Here is a 21,516-nt window from a genome sequence, read left to right as displayed (position 1 = left end):
CAGATCTGGCCAGCCTGCTGGCAAAGCTCCTCTTGCTAGCTTTGTCTTCAGCCCTCAAAAAGAGGCCCCTGTGGTCTAAAAGCAAAATCGCTGTTGAAGACACCAGCTACGTAAGCCCCTAATCAATTTCCTAAAATAGCTGGAACCATATACTATAGTTTGCCAGTTTTTCTGATGAACCAGCCATTGAATCAAAGCTGTGGAAATATAATCATCCAAACCACAAAGAACACTGGGGATAGTGGATTTCTGACCTATAGGTTATGTGCTGATTTACTGTATCTGAGGTTTTGGACAACAGATTTTGTTGCCCCTCTTGTTAGATTAAAATTATACATTTTACAATTTTTCAAATAGCATATCTAGATGTAATTTTTGATGCAATAGGTACTAGAAGGTATTGTAATTTCTCAGGACAATTTTAAATCTCACTGCACTTTCTCTTTGAACTAAATTGCTGCTGTTGTTGGGTCACTATATGTCTTTCAGAGGCGGAGTAAGGGGAGACTGTCATGTATATCCAACCCTTGCTGTGTTAATCCAACATTTACTGCTGCTTTTTCTCCCCAGGAAGCACTTTTTAAAGTCTTTAAGTGCTATTGAGAGCAAGAGGGTAAATGTTCTGTACTGACTTTATGGTCAGTGAGCAAAAGCAGAAGTTTCTGGAAAAGGTTGAGGGGAAAAAAACTAAAAAAAAAACCTGTCAAAGGAAGATTTCTTTTCTTTGTCTAATGGACAAAGGTCTATTTTGCCAATGTAATGTGGTACCAATAGTATATATCAATAAACAAAATAATACACACCTATAGTTTACAGTTACAATAAAGTCATGCATTCAGGCAGATCCTTTGAGGCTCTGAAATCCTCACAATAATGTTTTAAGACACTTCTTTTTTCAGGAAGACAGGTTTGAGAGATTTTATGTTTCTAGTGTTCCAACAAGGCTATATTAGAGTGCACTAGAATATGGTATGGCTAGCAAGGAAGAGAATTTATAGGGAAAAAAATTAAAAATACAAAGGTGATAGGCTGTATTTCTCCCTCTTCCTTGCAATCTGCATATACTGGGATAAGCTCTGTTCAGATTTGTCCCTATGCAGACTAGTTCCAGTTACATGGGTAAATTGAAAACAGAATTTGAGTAGTTATTCTTTGGTGTATATATTCTGCTGTAGTGATCCAGGGGCAAGATTTTATTTCTATGACTGAGATATGGGGCAGCTTTCTCTGGAGTAGGCCATGAAAACTTTTATAACTTCTCACTTCTTATACTAACAGCCTTTTCCTTCTAAATGATTACAGTAAGAATTTGATCTATTCACAAATGAGTAGGAAGGATTACAAATAAAGGTCTTTAGACATACCTGATTCCTTTTCATTTTCACAGTTGTGTATGAAAACAAAGGATAGAAGCTGTAAGAGTCTGCAAAGACTGTTATGTTTCTGTTGCTCAGAGGCAGGTCTCTCACTGAGGCATGATATCTGATCCTAGCTCTTTCTACAGTAAATCAGTACTCTCACAGAGGTGGTAATACATCTTTGGAGCTGGAGTACGTCTCCTCCATGTCAGACTGTACACTTTAAGTTCCGCAGGTTTTAAAAGCCAAAACAGATTCTCCTGTCTAATCTTCTGCAGAGCATACCACAGCCCAGAGCCCTGCACCATGCATTGCAAACAAACCTTTTATCAAGCCACATGAAGATACAGGAACTGGTTCTAAATCCTTTGAGTAAGGTAACAGTCACTTACCAGGTAACTCTGTTACCGTCTCTGTGCAGTGCTGCTTTGTTTACAGTAGCAATATCCTTTCAGGGAGATCCATTTGTTTCCATGCTGAGAAAAATACCAGAATTTGTCTCTCAACAGATATTGCTGGTGTGGGACTTAACATTACGGATGATGGTCCGAGAAACTTCAAACACTGAGAGAGTTGGGGGACGTGGTTGCACAAAAAAAGCCTTTTTCTTGTCATCCTTAAGATAAACATCATTAGTAGTTTTCTTGTAGTATTAGTGGCAACTGTGTTTTGGAAAAACAGTATAGAACAAGAATAAGCTCATATTTCTCTCCTTTTCAGAGCTAAGTATTAATTCACTTTGGTCACTTAAATAACTGCATTTCTTTCTTTACAGACTTCCAGCTGTGTAGTCATTTAAGCCTAATCAAATTGTCCAGTTTCTTAACTTTGATCAGAATGCGCTTTGTTTCAGGCTTATGTGAATTTCTGTAAATGCTAACTTTTTATTCATTCATTTTAAGGTTAAACAGTATGCACTTCCCAGTTCTTTAACTTGTGCTGCTGCACTGAATGTAGGATTAGTTTATTTTGAAAGCAAGATCTGGAGTTTGAAGAGATTGCAGTACCATTGCTGCCAAAGGAAGATTTTTACATAGCTGAGGAACTCTTCTGGTATTCTGAATAACTTAAAAGAATTTTAGTGTAAATTAAAATAATGTATCTTCACATTTTAGTCTTGGATTTTCCTGTCATGTTACAGCATGATTTTTAAAAACTGCTGCATGACTTTAAGTTCTTTGAACTAAAATAATACTAACTTGTATTCAGTGAAATATTTGTTATGCACATTAGCTTCATGAGTATCAATCCAGTTTTTGAATTTAATTTTAAAGAGAAATAGTATGAACTGAAATTATTAGTATATTGCAGGTTAACCAACAATGATCCTACTGACTCCAAAATGTAGTCTTGATCCACAATTGCTTTCTCCAATGGAATGTGAAGGTGAAGAAACACTTTTTTACTTTCTTTGGAGGGGAAAAATTGTGTCTTTTCATTTCTGTTGGAGGATATAGCAGAAGTTCTAATTACATCACTATGCTAAAAGTTGTAGCTAGAAGATTTAATACAACAGACACTTCCAAATACTCCAAAGACCACAAACATTGCTTGATGAGAACTCACATAGTACTGTATTCTTCAAGTATTTTCTACTGTCTTCTGTTTTTGTACTTGTGTTCAGGAAGCATAAAGTTTGAAATAACACATACTCTTAGAAACTTGTTTGCAAATGCTTTTGGTTTGTTTTGCCACACATTTTTGTCTATACGAATCCCTGCAATTGGGAGTGTGCAAGACGACAAATATCTGTCACTGATTTCAGCAGAAGTTAAATCCTATTTTTAAAAACCATGTAATGGGCTGTTCACTGTCCAAATAAACCCGGTAACAGTTCTAGTGCTTATAGCCTACATAATTCTGTGAGTCTAGCTATGTGTTTCCTGAGGCACAGAGATTTTAAGTTTAATTAGTAAGTTTATTGCAATTTGGAGAAAAGAAAACCTAATTATTATTTTTTTTTCCTTCTAACATTTTCCCACTGCAAGTTTCCCCAGCAGAAGAAACAGTATCAAAAACATTATCAATAAGAATCTGCTGAAGCAAAGTGTATTACTGTATTGGTTAACAAAATTGTGGCATTGAGGGCTGATCTTTCTTTGTGGGTTTTTCTGCCTGTTTGTGTGTGGGTTTGGTTTGATTTAGGGGTTTTCAGAAGAGAAAGAGACTTTCAACTCAGTATCCCGCTTCCAGTAGTTCTTAGTGCCTGATTAGGTAAGACAGCAGTAGAAACAAACAGGTCTGTCTTTTACTTATGTTCTTCTTAACTTATGTCATACATAAAAAGTATCCAATCTAGATATTGGGGTGTGGGGGGTGTGTTATTTTATTCTTTACATGAGCCAGATTCATGGGATGCATCCCCAAAATCGATCTCCTCTGACAATAAATTGAGCAGTTTGATGCACTTTGAGAAAACACACCATCTTCCATATATCTTGAACCTATTGCTTGATAATTTCATATGATGCTTCATAGCCCATTGATTAAGGGAAACTGAGTTTTTCCCATTTCTCTTCATGCTATTCATGACTTTATACAAACCACTGCCAAACCTCTGTTTTTTTCTAGACTGCAAAGTCATATTTATTCAATAACTTTGATCATGCTACTCAGCATCTCCATTAGTATTTATATCATTTTAAATATAGAGGGGTGGTGGTCAGATCTGTGCAATTATTTGCTTTAAGCAGCAGAATCTATTATGTTTGATAATCCTTCCTCAATTCTAAGCCTTCATTCTGTTGGTTTTTTGTTTTTGATTTTGTTTTTTAGTGTCACTGAACAGTAAACTTCTGGAAACTTCAGATCCCATCACTGTGCAAGCAAAGATAAGATGTATTATTTCTGGGTGTTCCTAAATTTATTTCATCTGCAGTCACTCAGTACAGAAAAAATATTCTGTAACTCTCAGATATGACCTTCTCAGTCCATGACTAACCAAACTCTTACCTTTCTTTATTTATTTCTGAATGGTTATTTTGACTAACTGAGTTTTCTTTGGAACTGAAAAGTGGTATTTAGCTTTTGTATTAATAGATAATACTGTATCTAGCTGATATATTACAGCACTTCATGGCAGCTATAGTCTGAATGCCATATTCTTCAGGTGGAGCTTTTACATTATTTCCCTTGATCAGTTCTATGCCCTTCTAAATGAGCGCATTGCTCTAGCTGTACCATTAATTAGTCATTATCATTGTACTGATGACACATAAATACAATCAGAATATTCAACAGAGACATCCAAAGTGATTGGAAACAAGCTTAACTTACCAGGGTTGTGTGAAAAATGATTTCTTCTTTCTTGTATATATGAAACACTGTTAACTGTATTTCAGAGGGACCTGGAGTATTTGTACGTTTTCCTTTCGTATCTACATTAGGCATAGATTAGAGCAAGAAGAAATCCACTGCTTGTTATTATAGGGTTGTACCCAGCATGTGGTTTGTTCTTTATCACACACAACAGCTTTTCAATCCTGTCTGGAATTCAGGATTTTATCTTTTTTATCAGCATAACACCATATTATTCTAAATTCAAGGCATATTTCTTGTTCTACTACATATACGGACCTCTTTAATATTCAAACTCATGTTTAGAGGTATGTATGAGTGGATCTACCATGATTTCATGCTCCTAAAGATTGGGTGGCAACATGATGCCTGACTGATGCTCAGAGGTCAGACTGAAAAAGAATATGAAATCATTCATTGTTCCAGGGCTCTCTTCTAGTTCAGAACAATGTGGGCAGAAGCTAAGTAGATGCCAAGCTGATTCCAGGAACTGTCAGCAAAAGAACATGAACTAAGAATAAAGAAAGAATCATCTGACTTTTGTTCCAGCAAGTTATGTGAGATGGAAGGATAGAGAGAAATTGAAGCAAGTTTGGTGTTACCCTGTTTTCTAACTTTGTGATCACCATACCCTGCCACATTAAGCAATAGCCACTAATTTATGTATTTTGTTCTGTCTTACTAAACCTTAGAATAGATATAGGACCTCATGCTGAAGGTTCCTGTTATCCAGCATTCTGTCTCTCTGACTTTGGTTGATGACAGAAGTAGACAAATTTCTGGAATCTTGAAGAGTATCTTACAAACTGCTTCAAAAGCCAGAGGTGAGGAGGTGTGAATATACATACATACAGACACACTTAACTGGTATTAGGTCTCCACCTGTTTGTTTGTTTGTTTTTAAATCCTCATTTCTCTTTTTTGCTTATTCAATTTTCAGCCTCTTCTGTTTTGCTCACACCTAAACAATAAATCATTACAGTGTGTGCAGCACTTTGTGGATCTTTTCAGATAAACAGGATCCCTTTCATCTTATTGCAATTTCTTCACTTATACATGTCTTATCAAATATATATTCAATTAACTAAAAGCAGACTGCTACCACTATAATCTTACCTCAGAATCAGCTTTGTTTTCTGGAATCATGTAATATAGTTACTATATAAGAAGAAAAAGCACCAAGAAGATGTTTTACCCCAACTAGACTTAGTATGAGATATAAAACATGCAAGTTCTTCAGGAAGAAGTGGAGGTGCACACTTGTGTGGGGAAAAGACAGACTCCAGTATGAGAGATTCTATTCATGGGATTTTCTGTAGGTGCCTGAAGCCCATGAGACATAGGTAATAAAGAGAAAGCATATTTTTCCTCTTGCTATAGTCTTTTCTTCCTTCCCTGACTCTCCACAAGATTTGGAAAAACTTTGTGATTCATTCTTAATTTAAGTTGCTTTCTCCATGACACTGACCTTGCTGAGTGTAAAATCTACCAAAGGAGAAGTAAACATGCTATGCTAAACCTGCTTTTCTGCTACTTTCTTCCCTCTGTAATATTCTGGAAAGCAGTGATAGCTGAAAGTTCTAAATTTGATTTGGTGGGGTTTTTTGGGTTGGGGTTTGGTTTTGGTTGTGGTTTTGGGGATTTTGTCTTTTATGCATGATTAGAGTGTAAACATGAAGAAGTTTGTTTCATTGCTAAAAGTAGAATGGAAATCTGAAAACTGTATCTTGGCTATCTTAGTCTTTCTAAACCTGCCTTCTCCCACAGTGAATGCCGTAGAAGCCTGCTGAAATTTGTTTTAGTAAGTTTACAAAGAAGGAATAGTAATATATAAATATTTTTAACCATTAATTAAATCTTATCAAATGTCACCTTAAATAGAATCACATGCCTTATAATTAGTAAGAATCCTTTCTTAGAAACTGCAGTACCATACTGTAGATAGCTACAAATTATGCATTAATATCTCCCTATTTTAGGATCCTTCAATCAGTTTGAAAGTCCTAAAGGGATTTGTTTCTGACAGTTCTGTACCATTACATTATACTTATTTGCTGTTCTATGTTCCCTGTTCTCCCAGAGGCTATTCCATACCACTACAAAATAGGTATTTTACCCTTCCCCCCCCGGCCCCGGTTTCTTGGGAAGTATATCTCAATCTTTAAACCAGCTGTACTTGCTTTAGAAGAAATAGCTGTATGAACTGACTGACTGGAGTCATATCACTTTACTAAGCAATATACTAAATATTCTCATCTAACTCTGGTATTGCTTTCTTCTTTTGCATAGACTAGATGATTTGCACATTTATGAACTATTAAGCATCTTCTGTACACTCCCCTCAGGAGGCTCAATAAAGACATGAAATTATTTCTACCTAGGTCATATTTATTAATTTCAGTCTCTGCATAAGATTTACATTTTTACTGCAATGCAGGAGGGAGAAATGAAACCAGGGTTAAAGGGGAGCATAAATCATTAGGTTTCACCAGTTTATATTATCCCCCCTTACCACTCTCGAGGCTCAGAAAATTTATTTTATCTTCCTGTAATCACCTTCATGGATGCAGTTGGTAAAAGACAAAATAAACAAACATAAAGTCATGCCTTGCATACTACATCTAGTATAAAATAAACATGAAAGCTTCATTGAAGTTACTCATTGAAATACTGCTACTGCTGCAGGAGGTTGAGGGGTAGCTCATTTGAGTGTGATGTGGGAGATCTGGGGTCAGTTGGATTGAATTCTCTCCATAGGCATGCAGATTCAGACCTTTGCTTCTGGAAGGAAGAATCCTTCCTTGACACATTCATTAGAGAAGACCAGGCAATGTTAACTGAAAGCACAGCCAGAGAAAGAAATTTGCAATGTAAAGTTTATTTAAAAAAAAAAAAAAAAAAAAAAGAAAAAATTGCAGCCAGCCTGTATTCACAAAAATTAAAGCCAAATCTGTAACTAAGGTAAAAAGATAGAAACAACACTTTCTGTGGTGTTCAGTGGGAAACTGTACACAATGATTTGCAAGGTCGCTGTAGCAATACTGTATTTTGTAGAAAGCAACAAGAAGGGTGTTGTTGGGGGGTGATTTTTAACATTTGATCTTTCTCCCCAAAAATGTACTTTTTACATACTACAATTGATGGAAATTCCAACTTAACGGCTGTTTTGGAATCTGGGTTGGGTTTGGTTTTTTTCAAACAGGCAAACAAAAAGAGTGTGTGACCCAGGCAGCTAAGGAATAAACTCTTTCTGCTTCTTAGATTTTCCTTCTTGAGAAGGGTTTGTTCTTGATCTGCAGTTATGCCAAGATGGATAATTTATTTCACAGCTAGAAAGAACTGGAGGGTTTTATTTAACATTTAGCTCTAAAATGCTGCATTAATTGTGTTGTTCTTTTCAGCATAGATGCTTTGCTAGCATTTTAGGATTTGTTAATATTTTCAAACTTCTTGGGAAAAAATAACAACCTTGTTGATAACCAGAAAATTGCCATTTACTCCATAATGGAAATACCTGAGGTTTTATTTAAGACTTGTTATTCCCTTTAATATGAAGGTTTTAAACACACCTTAATAAGAAGCCCTTTTGAACAGTAATTGGAAACGGCTACCATTACAAGTACTTTATTTCTACCACCAAAACAGCTGTATGCTGTCCTGAGTGACAATAACCTCTACTGAATTTAACTCCATAGACAGGTAAAACTTCAGCTACATCAGCAGCTGAAGATGTGGCCAGTTACAAAAGCAGTTTCATCTTGCCATGCAAAATATAGGTTAAATATTCAAACTAGCATGTAATTTAATCCAGTAAATGTAGAATTAGCCTATCAGAGAAAGTACACTGGCAAATGGGCAACCAGTTGAACATGTTATATTTTAATTTGCAGAGACAAAAATGACAAGCAATTTATTTACATAAAACTGTACAAAAGCAAATTAAATTATGTAAATATTTCATAAATAGAGGTGGACTAGCGTTTAATACATTTTCCCATGTTTAGCATAGTTGCGTGCATAGTGACTCATAATAAACAATGATAAATTGTTCTCTGCTTCACTATCAACATCCAAGTTGCAGAACAATAGTCAATGATTAATATTACAAACAGATCGTACCACACTAAATGCAAGTGCTTTAAAATTTAGGAAAAATTTGTCTGAAAGCATACCCCAGGTAGCTGGTGAACATTGTCGTCTTTGTGTTTATGCTCTTCAGTCAGTAATACAACTTAACTGATGGACTTTCAGTTCTGTTATTTCATCTGCTTCATTCCTTAAGGAAACACTGTGTATATATCACCAATGAAACAAATGGAAGAATATGTCATTGTTCAAGTTCCTTACAAGTGTTTGGTGATGGCTGGGTTTATGGCAAGTTTTTTATTCATATTCTTTATTTTCCTGCTCGACAACTTCCTAGGGTAGCCTTTCAGCCAATTATTTCAGTCCCATTTAAGTTCTTCCCCCACATAAAAATAATATTTAACTTTTTTTTTTTTTTCCTGAAACTCAGGCAGCAGGCCAGTCAGAAACCATATTGAATAAGTATAGTGGATCTGAGATCCAGAATGAGCATTAGATTTTAGACCAAAGCTATTGAATTTTCTAATACATATAAAGTTATATATTAACGCATCAATCTATAAAGGTGCCCTAATGTAAAATACATGCAAAGCTCATTTGAGTTTTCCATGGAAAGAAATAAAATAATGACTTCTATACTGAAATGTGAGGATGGCTAAAAGCAATTAAAAATAAAAATGTCAATTTTCCTGGCAATGTGAACTGGCGACACCTTGCTACGTAACTATAATATAGACTGATCAAAGTTTTCCAGGCAGCAGAATTAAAAAGAAATGAAAAAAAAAAACCCAAACCCCACACAAATAGTAATAAAAAAAAATCCTCAAGACCTATTTAAACCACAGCCTTGTGTTAATAATGCTTAAGACTGGTCCATTAACTGAGTTTGGCAAAAGGCTTCTTTTTAAATATATTATTTATAATTCCTCAGAAAATAAACAGGTAAATATACAGGTTCAAAAAAGTTGGGAATAGCCCCTTATCCCTCAGTGTCCAAACCCAACTACCATTTTACCATAATAATAGGTATAAAAGGCACAGTTGCATATTTTGCATTCACCCTAATTATTTTTTATCATTTTATTAGTTTATTTTTATACAAAAGCACTCTATTTATGGAGTGGCACCAGATTTAACCTATTTTAAATCAAGAGGAAAAATACAAACACAAAATATATCTTTGTGTCATGCCAGGTCAGAAGAGTAATCAGCATATTAATAGTGGCTAGTTCCACTACAATTAATGTGAGTACTTGAAGTAGATAGAATTTTGTAAAAAATTTTTCACACCCATTTCAGATCTAAGGAGATGCACACAAGTAAGGTATCTAATGACTGGTTTATGTGGTGCAAAAATTGGTGAGTGACTGCTGATCCATTTAATCTGAAGGTCTTCTATGACCTGTATTATTAGCCTTGTAGAAAAAGTGTCTAAGAATATATAGAACCAAGCTACCTAATTTATTTTTGTGTGTGTAATATTAAATAAAATCTTATTAAAGGAAAGTCGGTTGAACATTTGTGTTATGCAATTGTGTATTCTGTTGAAACGTGCAAGAAAAATGTGTATACATTACATAAGCATTTTTAGAAGCATTTTTAAACAGGTACTTACAGATTATACAAAGCAGTAACTGCTGTATGCAGTCTCATAACAAAGTACTAGTTTGCATCTCTCCATATTACTTAAATAATTAAACAGAAAGATGTTCAATCATTATTAATCCTTGATTTTAATATTTTCTTTCTAAAATGTGCCCATTCATCGTAACTGCTATAAACAAACTAATGTTACTCGAAGGAAGTAAACCCAAGAGAGGAGAATGAAATGGCCAATAATGGCACATCCCGCTATATGGAGAAGTGAATTGAAAAGATAAAGGTGATGAGTTGTATTGATTTACCAACCTCTACTTTAGGCTGTCTAAGGTTATTTCAATGCAGTTCTTCAAAGCAAGAAACTACCCAAAGCTACATTGTGACTACAGTGTACTAGAGAGCCATCTAGCCATGCCTTAATGCCAGGTTACACATCCAGGGATTTTAACGCTTTTCCCCTTGAGCCGTCCTTGCTGTGTTGTTCGATTGTCAATTTCATCGGAATGTCTGAGCTCAGTCTGTCATTATTACTATATCATCAGCTACAAAGCAACTGGTTGAAGTTCTCCGTGTTTTGTTGCTTTTATTGCACAAAAACCTGTTTCATTTCCTCTTCCTTTCAAGAAGCGCTGACCATGAGAATCGTTATAGCCCAGAGCTCTTGCATATCTTGGACTCCTTCTGACTCACCTTGACCTGCTAGGTAAGTATTGTACCGCTTTCAAACCATTTTCTATCTAGCCTAAATGTTCAGTCTTGGCATCATTTAGTATTGCACTTCTCTTGGTATTAAACGCTTGTGTTTCAAGAAAACCTTCATTTATATTTTTTACATAATTGAAGCAATTAATAATCTGCAACGCTGATGACAAAAGGCTTACACTCTGCAAAGGTTTTGTATTTGATTTGTAATACTCTCTTGTCACTACATCATCCTATCGTCCATCCTTTCCACCCCACCAAGCATTCTCATTAATGCAGGCTTCTACTACTACTATTAGTTATTCATTTTGATCTTAAAAATTCCCTGGAACTGGCATATGCAGCATATCATATGCAGCATCTGCTGCAACATATCATGTCATTACAAAAAACCCCACATTAGTTCCTTTGGGCATTCAACTGAACCGCAATGGAGAAAAAAAAAAAAAAATTGTCATCTGGATTTGTGAACCATGCTGCTGTACAAAATGTAACTGAAGGTGTGTTATGAGTACATGTGTGTGTATTTGCAAATATGTTAGTTTCCTAAGCCAAGCCCCAACACTTAGCAGTTCCCCTGATCCATTGTGTGATCTTTGGCCTTTTTGTTATTACGATCTTCCCAGCTAGATGTTAGTCTTGCCCAAAATAATGATTTCAACAGTTTATCATCACTATCCTACAGTATATATGTTACTAATTGTGTTTATGTTGAAGTCGTCATTACAGAGAAGGAGAGAAAGAGACACAGCAAGAACATGTTTGTTCTATGGATAAAACAGAACTGGAGTTCATGAATCATAGGAAAGTATGCCATATTTTTGACTGCAGTCTCAGGCCGAATGTGTTTCTGGTTGCTTCCAGCCTCAGATGAGGGGTGAGAATATTAAAGCTGTGGTCTTCACAAAGTGCCTATTAATGATTATTCCTTTATATTTATCTCTATATCTGAATGGTTTCTGAAGGATTGTCCCTGGCAGGGATCAGCAATGTTCAGATGATATGTTTTGAATACATTTTTCCTGACCTGTTATCTTCAACAAGCCAGACGACAATCAAACAAAATGAGTGGCTTAACTCATGCTTCTGCAGAGCACAAACACCAGTGTGTTGTGTTCTTTATAATCAAGCTCATTACTATGGGAGGAATTTGCAACCATAGATTAAGGAAAGTATAAAAATCAGTGAGGGGAATTAGACATGCAAGTAACAACGTTTTCTACATTGTACAGTATAGTCAGACAGACAGTATAATTAAATGCCTGCTGTGGAGGCAGAAGTGGCGGGCAGATCTTTTGTCTCTTTGGTGGCCCCCTCTTTTTTGTTTCTTATTTTCTATTAAAATTGTTTTGATTTTAAGACTTTTGCCCCTTTTCTTTCTTACAATATGAAAGGACTTTGTTGCTGCTTTTTAGCCTACAGGTAAACTTCTCTTCTAGTTAGAGTATTGACAGGAGATGGCTTGTATTCCCCTGTCTGTGTAAGGGGGATATCCTCTGGATTGCCTTCTTCATTTTTGCTGAAACTGGCTGCACTGAAGGTCTCATAGGATGAGGTCAACTTTTTGTTAAGGAGGTTTCTGTTGCGATCACCCATGAGGGAGGCTTCTCCATTGGCCAGCTTTTCTTGACTGCCCCGTTCATCAACAGGCATGAAAGTGGAGAGTTTTGGCTGGCTCTTCTGCTTTCTTTCAGGAGAAGTGCGAACTGGCATCCAGCAGGAGTCCGAGTGGCCGTATTCATCACACTCTCGGGTACATTTCCCTGTCAGGGCTACATCTGGTAGAGGCCTTGAATCTGAAAGTAAAATAGAGTTGTCTTTACAAATTAGTAGTATTACAATGACTTCCAGTGAAACTGAGAATCCATAAATTCACAAAAGGTATTTTTAAAGATCTCGGTAAGAATGTTGCAATAAATTCCTTGGTATTTTTTTTTTTTTTTTTTACATTGTATGTGCCTATAGGCAACAACTATAGCTCCTCAACCTCAAAAATTGAAAAATAAGATTATTAAGCCACTTCCTGTGCTTGTAAATCAATCTCAAAAGCATTTGCCATTATATAATGAATGATTTTTGATGTCTGAAAGAGTCAACCAAGCACTTGATTCTATACTTTCAATTTTCATGAAATTATTAAAAATACCTTTCTTTGAATTTTTTTGTTAAAAATGCTTTGAATTTATGTGACAGGAACCTGAGGCCTTGCACCCTGCCAAATACTTGTGAACATGCTTAATGCCCTGCAAGTGACCAGCTCTATTATGACAAAGAGACTAAATTTGCACATAATGTAAACCTCTGCTTGTTTTTCGGAGGATCAAGCATTCATTGTTAGTATGCAATATGCTACATGAATTGTACAATCAATAATTAGGAGGAGCATACAAACCCCCTGCTATTCGTTATAAACTTAATCTAACATGTACGGGTAAAGCTGTCCTGTGTGTTGTGTTTGGAGGGACAGGAAGAATCTGAGTGCTGCCCAAGCAGATGCACTAATATTTTACATGTGCCTTGCATTAGAAAGCGTCCTTTTCCACATCACTGTGTCCAAGCTTTCTGCCTACTGTACTTGTAAGAGCTTTCACTGAAAACTAGCAAAGGTCAAGGGACTGCAGGATTGACTCCTACCAGACAAAAACACAGGTAGTTTTTAATATTTGTATTTTGATATTTGCATTTCAACTGAATTAAAAAGCTACCTGAAGTGTTTAAAGCACTGGGTAAGATTCTGAAACCTGGCTTTTATTCAGTTATTATTCAGGCATACTGCACTTTATGGTCTCTACAAGCTTCCCACAAAGTAACAACATGATACTCAAACCATTAAAGCTGACAAAGAAATCAACAAGTAATTTAATTGTAAAGAATATGCATATTATTTATTAGTAACAGTTGTCAACATTCTTATAGAATCTACCACATGTACTCTGAATCGTATTTCAGTATGTCACTGCTTTTAATGAGGAAAACAGCACTGATGTTTAGATAACTCACTCTGCAGCTGAGATATGTAAGGCTGGGAGGAGGGAACAGGATGTTTCACCACCACTCCCTCCCTCCCTCCCAGTTGTACCCTTTAAGGCTTTTGCACTTAGACTCAGCCATGATTCTCACATTTTTTTCAGTGAGGAATTCAAAGGCTATGGACAGTTATTAGCCTATCAGTTTTCAAATGACTCTGTTCTGGAGACATAGACAGAAGATAGGGACTGCAATAGGAAAATCCTCTATTTGTCACCTAAATCTAATATTATTCTGGCACTCCCTAAAGGTAAGAAGCATAATTAACTGCTGAGTTGCATGTGATGTGCTTCGATTTTCAACAGAAAACCCTTCTTCATATTTTGACAACAGGGCAAATCCTCTTCCCATCTAAATCTCAATAAACTCCTTAAACAGCAGTTTATTTCCAAACAATGACCATTAAACATTATGCTTGCTACTAGTATTTCTGTTACTTTGGCAGACTATTAGCAAATGCTAATCAAAGCAATATGTCTGACCTTTATTTAAAACAAAGGAATATGTCTGTATTGAAAAGGATTTTTTTGTTGTTGTTGTCGTTTGAGTGGTTTTTTTTCCAGATTGAAACAACTAATGTCTCATTATATCTGATGGGGTTTTTTTTAGTGCAAACATATCTTGAATCAGCATTAATTGGGTTGATATAAATCCTTCCCTTGCTAGCAGTCCTTGAATCACTCACTTCACCATTTTGCATTGTAGTGCATCCCCTGTTCACTTCTGGACAAATATTAGGATTCTTCCTTATAAAACGTGAGGATTCCCTGCACAGTTCAGCCTTATAGTGCTGCTTTATGAAGCAACGTCTAAGTCAGTAGGTGGCTGGCTCTCCCTGTTGCATTAGGTGATAAACTTCATCTTTACACCCACAAAAGAGCTCAGGGAGACACTGGCAAGGTAATACAGCCCAAATAGTACCTTGACAGACTATTCCCAGGCCCATCAGAGAGGCCATCGGCCCATCAAAGACCAGTCTGGAGGTATGCCTAGGTATGTAGGACACCTTATGGTTTATGGGAGGCGGGGGGAAGCAGGCTGGGAAAGCATAGGACTTATTCAGTGATGTTTAGGGGAGGAACCAAATGGAGAACAAGTGAGGGTTTTGAGTCATTTTGGGAGGAACAAGAGTGAGAAAATAGATAAGGGTATTAAAGGGCCAGTCACATGTAAATAGTTTGCTGGTTATTAAGTTTGTCTGGTTGTGTCCTGTGCCTGATCAGCACTGTCCTGTCTTCTTAGTAAATTCCTTTCTAACTCTTTCCTGGGTATGGGTTCTCTATTATGTGCGTATGTGTGTGCACATATGTGTGTATCCACTCTCATGTAGTGGACTAGTGGACTCTTTTCCGGCCAAAGGGAGGAACAGAATGAGGCCACTGATGCTGTCTGTGTATGTGTGATTGCACTGAGTGTGATCTGTGTGGCCAACTGGATGCATTTGGTGTATGTGTGTGCCTACCAGGAATACATCTTCATCTTTGCTGCTGGTTGGACCTGCAGACATGGAGCAGGAGCAGCAGCAGCCTCATCTACCTCCAGCTGTCAGATCTGGTGCAATATATCTTCATCTAAAATACCCTTCAATTAATATTTGGCACGCGCAAGCCTTCTACTCCATTGCTTTCTTGCATCTGTTTTAAGACCTTGATGCAGTACAGCATGTAAGCACACATTTAATTTAACATGTTTTGAAATCTGTTGTATTTTAACTGCTCTTCTGTCTAAAAGATGGACATAATTTCAGTGTTTGGCAGAGGGGAGATGTGCAGGAAGATGTTTGTATGTGTGTTATATCAGAAGATGGGTAAAACATCTGGTGCTGTCAGGACTAAACTAGTACCTAAACCAGTCAGTTAAGGAAAACTTGGGTACTTTCTATACACTGCAGTAGATCACAGAGATTTAACCTTCATTTTGAATCAACTGCCACACCGCTTCAGCTACAAAGTAATTAACAGTATTTTGCTAATTCCCTGAACAGACTGACCCTTTTTTGCAGAGCAGTGACTTTACGTTCGGTTTTTTGCATTATCTGGTCCATGGAGTTGTGAACAACCTCTGAATTGGGGGGGAGGGGGAAGTTGTCTTCTAGCATAATTTACTTTCAAATATACCTATCTCTAAGTGACATGCTCTTTTAAGTACTTCTCAGCTTAAAAGTTAAATACTGTAGAAGCAACCACAATGCTAGCTGACAAGCCTAACTGAATATGACACAGCAAAGAATTTGTCAGTACAATTGGCACATCATCACGGAAGAGGACAACAGATTTATACACAAGTTATATATCTGGAAACTGACTCAAATAAGTACTTAAAATGCCAGTTATTAACAAAAAAATTTTATCACAATGTGAATTAGTGAGAAAGTAAACCTGGAAGGATAATATTACTTATCATACAAAAAATCTGTAGATATGGGTTTAGGTTTTAACTGTTTATACAGACTACTCAAATTTAAGCTTTTAATTGCATGAAATTATCTTCAGAGTTACAATGGAACATGTAATGTATGTTATTTTCAAACATATCCTCTTACAGTGTCTCTACATCAGAACTAGGTATTGCTTGGCTATTTGCAAAGCCATTGTAAACCCACTCCTTAAAATGAAGACATTTAGACAAATTTTTATGTATACATATAAATGGAGACTTCAAAAGTGAATATTTATAAAGCAGATTTCAGTTGCAACTGCTAAGACTTCAACTTAAAAAAAAATTGGAGAAAACTAATTTACAGGGTCTTACAATCTAACGTTCTCATTGCATCTGATATAAGCTTTCACCACCAATTTCTGAAGTTAGCTAATAAGTATATTTTTTTAAAAATAATGAATTTTATCATTAATCAAACAAATCTTTACAAATTTATGGATAATTTCTGAGACAGTAATACCTTATGTTTTCCATAAGACTTTGTACAAAAGCATGCAAATAAATGAAGTTTATTATTTATGTGCTTATGTTTCTGCTAATTGTAGTGAACTGTTGTTTTAGGGCTAGAAGGCTTACTAGTTATCAAAAAAGGAAGGCATCTACCATGGCAGTGTGGAGAGGGGAAATATTATGTTCTATATCCAGTTTAAAGCTAAAAAAGTTAGCAACCAAAATATTCCACCTAAGTAGTTTTTCATTATTTTCTCTCCTCCCCTTCCTTACCAAAGGTCAGTATTTTTCATCAAGTACTCAGTAAGCATTATCAACAAGTCAACAAGTACATGTTACAAGTTATGTGCTTTTTTATATGCACATATTGCAGTAATATGATCAATGATGCACATTCGCTCTGCTCTGCACATTTTTTAACAACTGTTCTCATACAATTTATTTTGTAGAAACACAGCATTATCATTTAGTTATTACATTGTCCTAGCCTATAGTCTCTTTTATAGAAAGATGCAAGGAGATTTCATTTTCTCAACTTTTTTAAACCACACACAAAGCCTATGGCAACAACGGACTTTAAATGTACTTAAGTAGTCAAAAGCTCTGTTCCATTTGTCCCTGCAGCTGTAAAACCCTCTGAAGCAACACTGACACCCAAGCTAGATTCAGTAATTTTAACATTCCCAGAGAGAATGCTGTGCTCAGAAAACATTACTCGCTGTAGACCTTTTCTTGGAGGAGTACATGACCACAGTAGCCATACAGTACTACAGCAGTGCAACAGTACTTGTGTAAACCATGCAGCCTGGTCCACAGGATCTGAGGAGTCATTGGCAGATGATTTTTAAATAGTATCTATGACAAATCAATGACTACATGCAGGTTTTGCTGCCTTTACCCTTTGATGGATCCATAACATCCCTGCATGGTTCCAGTTATGGAGGACCTGTAAAGAATGCCTTTGCAGTAGTTCCAGGCTACTGTGAGAAAGGAAAAAGGAAAAGGAACTTTCATACAGTAATGATGGAAACTGTGGTTTGGATGAGCCACTTTTCATTCCATCTTTTCCTGCACTCTGTATACACATATACTATATTCAGAGGACCATCCAAATTCAAGGGAAATACCAGTAAGGCTATGTAATTAAACAGGTCCATTTACACAGCTTTTATATTAAATGGTTGTCTATTTTATGAGCTGTGTGATTGGAGACAGAATAGCCCTCTTAAAGCATAACAAGTATTGACTATATGATCAGAGAACAATAATGCAGAAAACAGCTGAGAGGGTATATATTGTAGAAAATCACTGTTAAAGGGGGAAAAAAAGTTAAGCTATAGTGATACACAGCTACAGCAGTACTGTCTGAAATTCCTGCTTCCTAATTACAGTAATTGAAGAACTGCACCCCAGTTAGTGCTGTGGCATATTCTGACATGCCAAGATAGTATTAAAATACTTAAACATGTTTGAAGGCATCAGCAATTTCTTTCTGTGCACCTAAGGCTAAATACAGTTAAACAGCAATTGAACATATCTCAAGAAGCATTTAGTGCCCCAAGGCTTGGACTGCTGTCATTCTGAATGCAACATTATCCTGTACTGCAGAGATAGTGCATGCCATCTCTAAAACAGTCCTAACGAATAAAGTCAAACACAAATCCACTGTTTGAGATATGCCAACTGCACTGAAGTAATGAATATATTAATTGCTTTTGGACCAGAATAATTGAATGTATATCATGCCCAATTCTGAAACTATTTTCAATGCTTAAGAAAATACTTCAGAGTACAGAAAGGCTTACCTGTACATTGATCAAATGATTAATACTGTGAGATGAGGTATGACAGAAGGGTTTACAATAATGGATTCTGAACCTTTTTATTCTTTCATTATGCAAGGAAAAAAAGACATGGAATGAAAGCGAGAATTTTCAATACTTGAAAAATAGTAAAATAAAATTATCCTTTAAACAATTCCAAAGAACAGCAATACTTACTGCTGTAGTGTGTCAGAATTTGAAGTACTTAGCTGGTTTCAAAAGAGACCAGAGTGGAATTTCCAAAGCAAACAGGAGATACTATATAGTCCTCTACCACTTATACTAATAAAAATAAACCAAGAAAACAAAACAACACCATAAGAAAATAGGAATGGGTAACTGATTATTTACATTTGTAAAAAGCTCGTGCTAGATGAAGGAAAGTGAGTTAGCCAGGAGAGAAGGCAGCTGAGGGAGAAAACAACACTTTTTATGTACCTAAAAGGCTATAGTAAAGGAAGAGTGAGAACGATCTGTTTTCCATGCCCATTGTGGAAAGGACCAAAAGTAATGGCTTGATTGCAACAATGACAAATCAGGCTAGAAGTCAGAAACAATCTTTGAGGATAAATGTAGTGATGAAAGATTACAGACACTCCACCTCTGGGAGGATTTTATGAATATCTAGAAAAATGTCTCCCAAGGCTAACATAAACATGGCTAATCCTACCTTGCTTTACCAAGGATGCATTAAATGACCTCTAAAGATTCCTTTCAGCTCTGCAATTCTGTTAATATGATTACTAACATTTATGTACTTCAGCCTCAATCCAATCCTTAACCATTTCTGGGTTAAGATTCTTGACTTATTTGATAATAAATTAAGCTTAGAAGTTGGGCTTAGGTTCAGCTAAAAGTCCATTTGAGAATAACATCCTCCTTAAAATTTTATGTTAATAGAATTATCCCCCCCCCCCCAAAAAAAAAAAAGGGTTGGATTATGTAAGACAGGTGTTAGTCAAAGGAATACAGAAACAAAAAGCCAGTAACGCTAAAAAATCCCCACTCTCAAGTTCCAACATGACAATCTCACATTTATAAAATCTTCTTGCCTGAGTCCCATTCCATTCATTCCATTTTACAGTTTCATCAAAAAGTTAAAGACTGAATACTGCTTCTAACTGTAATGGTACAAAAGAAATCATGCCTCTGAAGTCTGTTAAACTTGAAAGTGGTATGAAAGGCTCTGTAAAGCAGAAAATTTCGACAGTGTTTCCTTGTATGAAACTTTGGGGTTTTTCACCCTTGCATAATACCTGCCTCTGTTTTAGGGCATAAAAGAGTCAAATAAGATAAATAATGTATAAGATTTTTATGCATTTCCCTTGTTTAATTAAACAGACCATACCAGACTACATAGCTACTTAACATGACTCAGACATGTAAACAAAGAAGTATTACCCAAGCAATAAAATTCTTGGCTTAAATTCCACAGTCATTTCTATCACACTTGCCTCCAGCAGGTTAAGGTACAATACTCTTTAATTGTCTATCTAATTATAGAATAACTCCATAAAAAAGTTTCATACCTAAATTAATGTTTGTACTAGCTCTGTATATTGCACCTGTGATCTTCGAGGAATCATCAATATCTCACAATTGACTTAAAGTTTGTTTATATCAAAACCAGACCTATGGTGTTGGTTTTACACTAAAAAAATAGTTGTACTCTTCCAGGCCCGAGTCATATTAATCATCTTGTTTTCAATGGAGAGTCATAACAGAGGTTGCATACACTATTATGTGTAAGCGAAATAAAATTGAACAGACAATTCTAGACAAATACTAATTTAAAACACTGATTACATTATAATATAAAAAGGAAGCACATTAGAAACATATGTCTTTCTCTTATGTTGTATTTATCCTGTAGTTCAGACTTTATTTTTTAATTTTTGTTCACAGGACCAATTGTATATATATCATGAGGACTAATAAGTATCAGCTTATGTGCTACCAGTGGCAAGTGCTGGACTAAGTATACAATGCTGAACTAAAATTTCCTAGATTTTAATTTTCTAGATTTAAATGTAATTGCTACAAGAGTCCTTGTAATCCTGTTAAATCCTTTGATAGCCTGATTTACTTCTATCACTGAAATGGCAACATATCCTTCAGAAAAGTAAGACTTTATGGCTTCCTGAAGTAGCATAGACAACATGATGTAGGAAACAGCTAAGCTTTCTAATTGTTCTGCCAATCTGATGCTAAAGCATTAATCTGTCACTGTGTAAAATTACATACCTTTATTTTTTTCAGTAAAACGTGTCACTGCTTAACAAACTCTAAGCTGAAACAATTTGTGAAGCAATTAGAATGTCAGCTCTCCTAAAGATGACTTAAGAAAAGTCTGAATCAGGGCTCAAAAGTCAACATAATTTCCTTGATACTCATGCCAAATTGATGGAACTGCAGGAGCTCTAACAGAACAGAGTAGCTAGCAGCCATTATTAGCTCATCTCAGCTGTATACTGTGCCTCCCTTTTATTTTATGTCTTCACAATAAGGATTTAATTTTTTTTTTTTTTTAATCAGGAATGGACAACAGGTAGGAAAACTAGTGCTTTTGCCACAGAAAAGAAAACAAGATTACGTGATTTCCCCTCATCTCCCTCCAATTTATGCTCATCTCATTCAAAAGGCAACTTATTTTTTGAGATACTACAAGTAATGTTTTCTAGCTCGTACTCATTAATTCATTACTTCCATTTAGAAACTAAAAGCAAAATCCCAAA

At 35.8% G+C, this 21,516-nt stretch overlaps 1 protein-coding gene across 2 annotated transcripts in view; it reads right to left on the bottom strand.

Annotated features, from left to right (window-relative positions):
- Nucleotides 1–8,512: 8,512 nt before the first annotated feature.
- PCDH7 (protocadherin 7) overlaps nucleotides 8,513–21,516 on the bottom strand; it is a 284,000-nt gene continuing 270,996 nt past the window's right edge. For both annotated transcript variants that reach the window (XM_056350119.1, XM_056350111.1), the window contains exon 3: nucleotides 8,513–12,838. In XM_056350119.1, coding sequence (XP_056206094.1) covers nucleotides 12,459–12,838 — 380 coding nt within the window. In that variant the 3' untranslated portion in view covers nucleotides 8,513–12,458. The remainder of the gene's footprint in view (nucleotides 12,839–21,516) is intronic.

Source organism: Falco biarmicus, chromosome 1 (assembly GCF_023638135.1).
Source record: "Falco biarmicus isolate bFalBia1 chromosome 1, bFalBia1.pri, whole genome shotgun sequence".
Classification (NCBI taxonomy): domain Eukaryota; kingdom Metazoa; phylum Chordata; class Aves; order Falconiformes; family Falconidae; genus Falco; species Falco biarmicus.
This window is presented reverse-complemented; position numbering and strand designations above follow the sequence as displayed.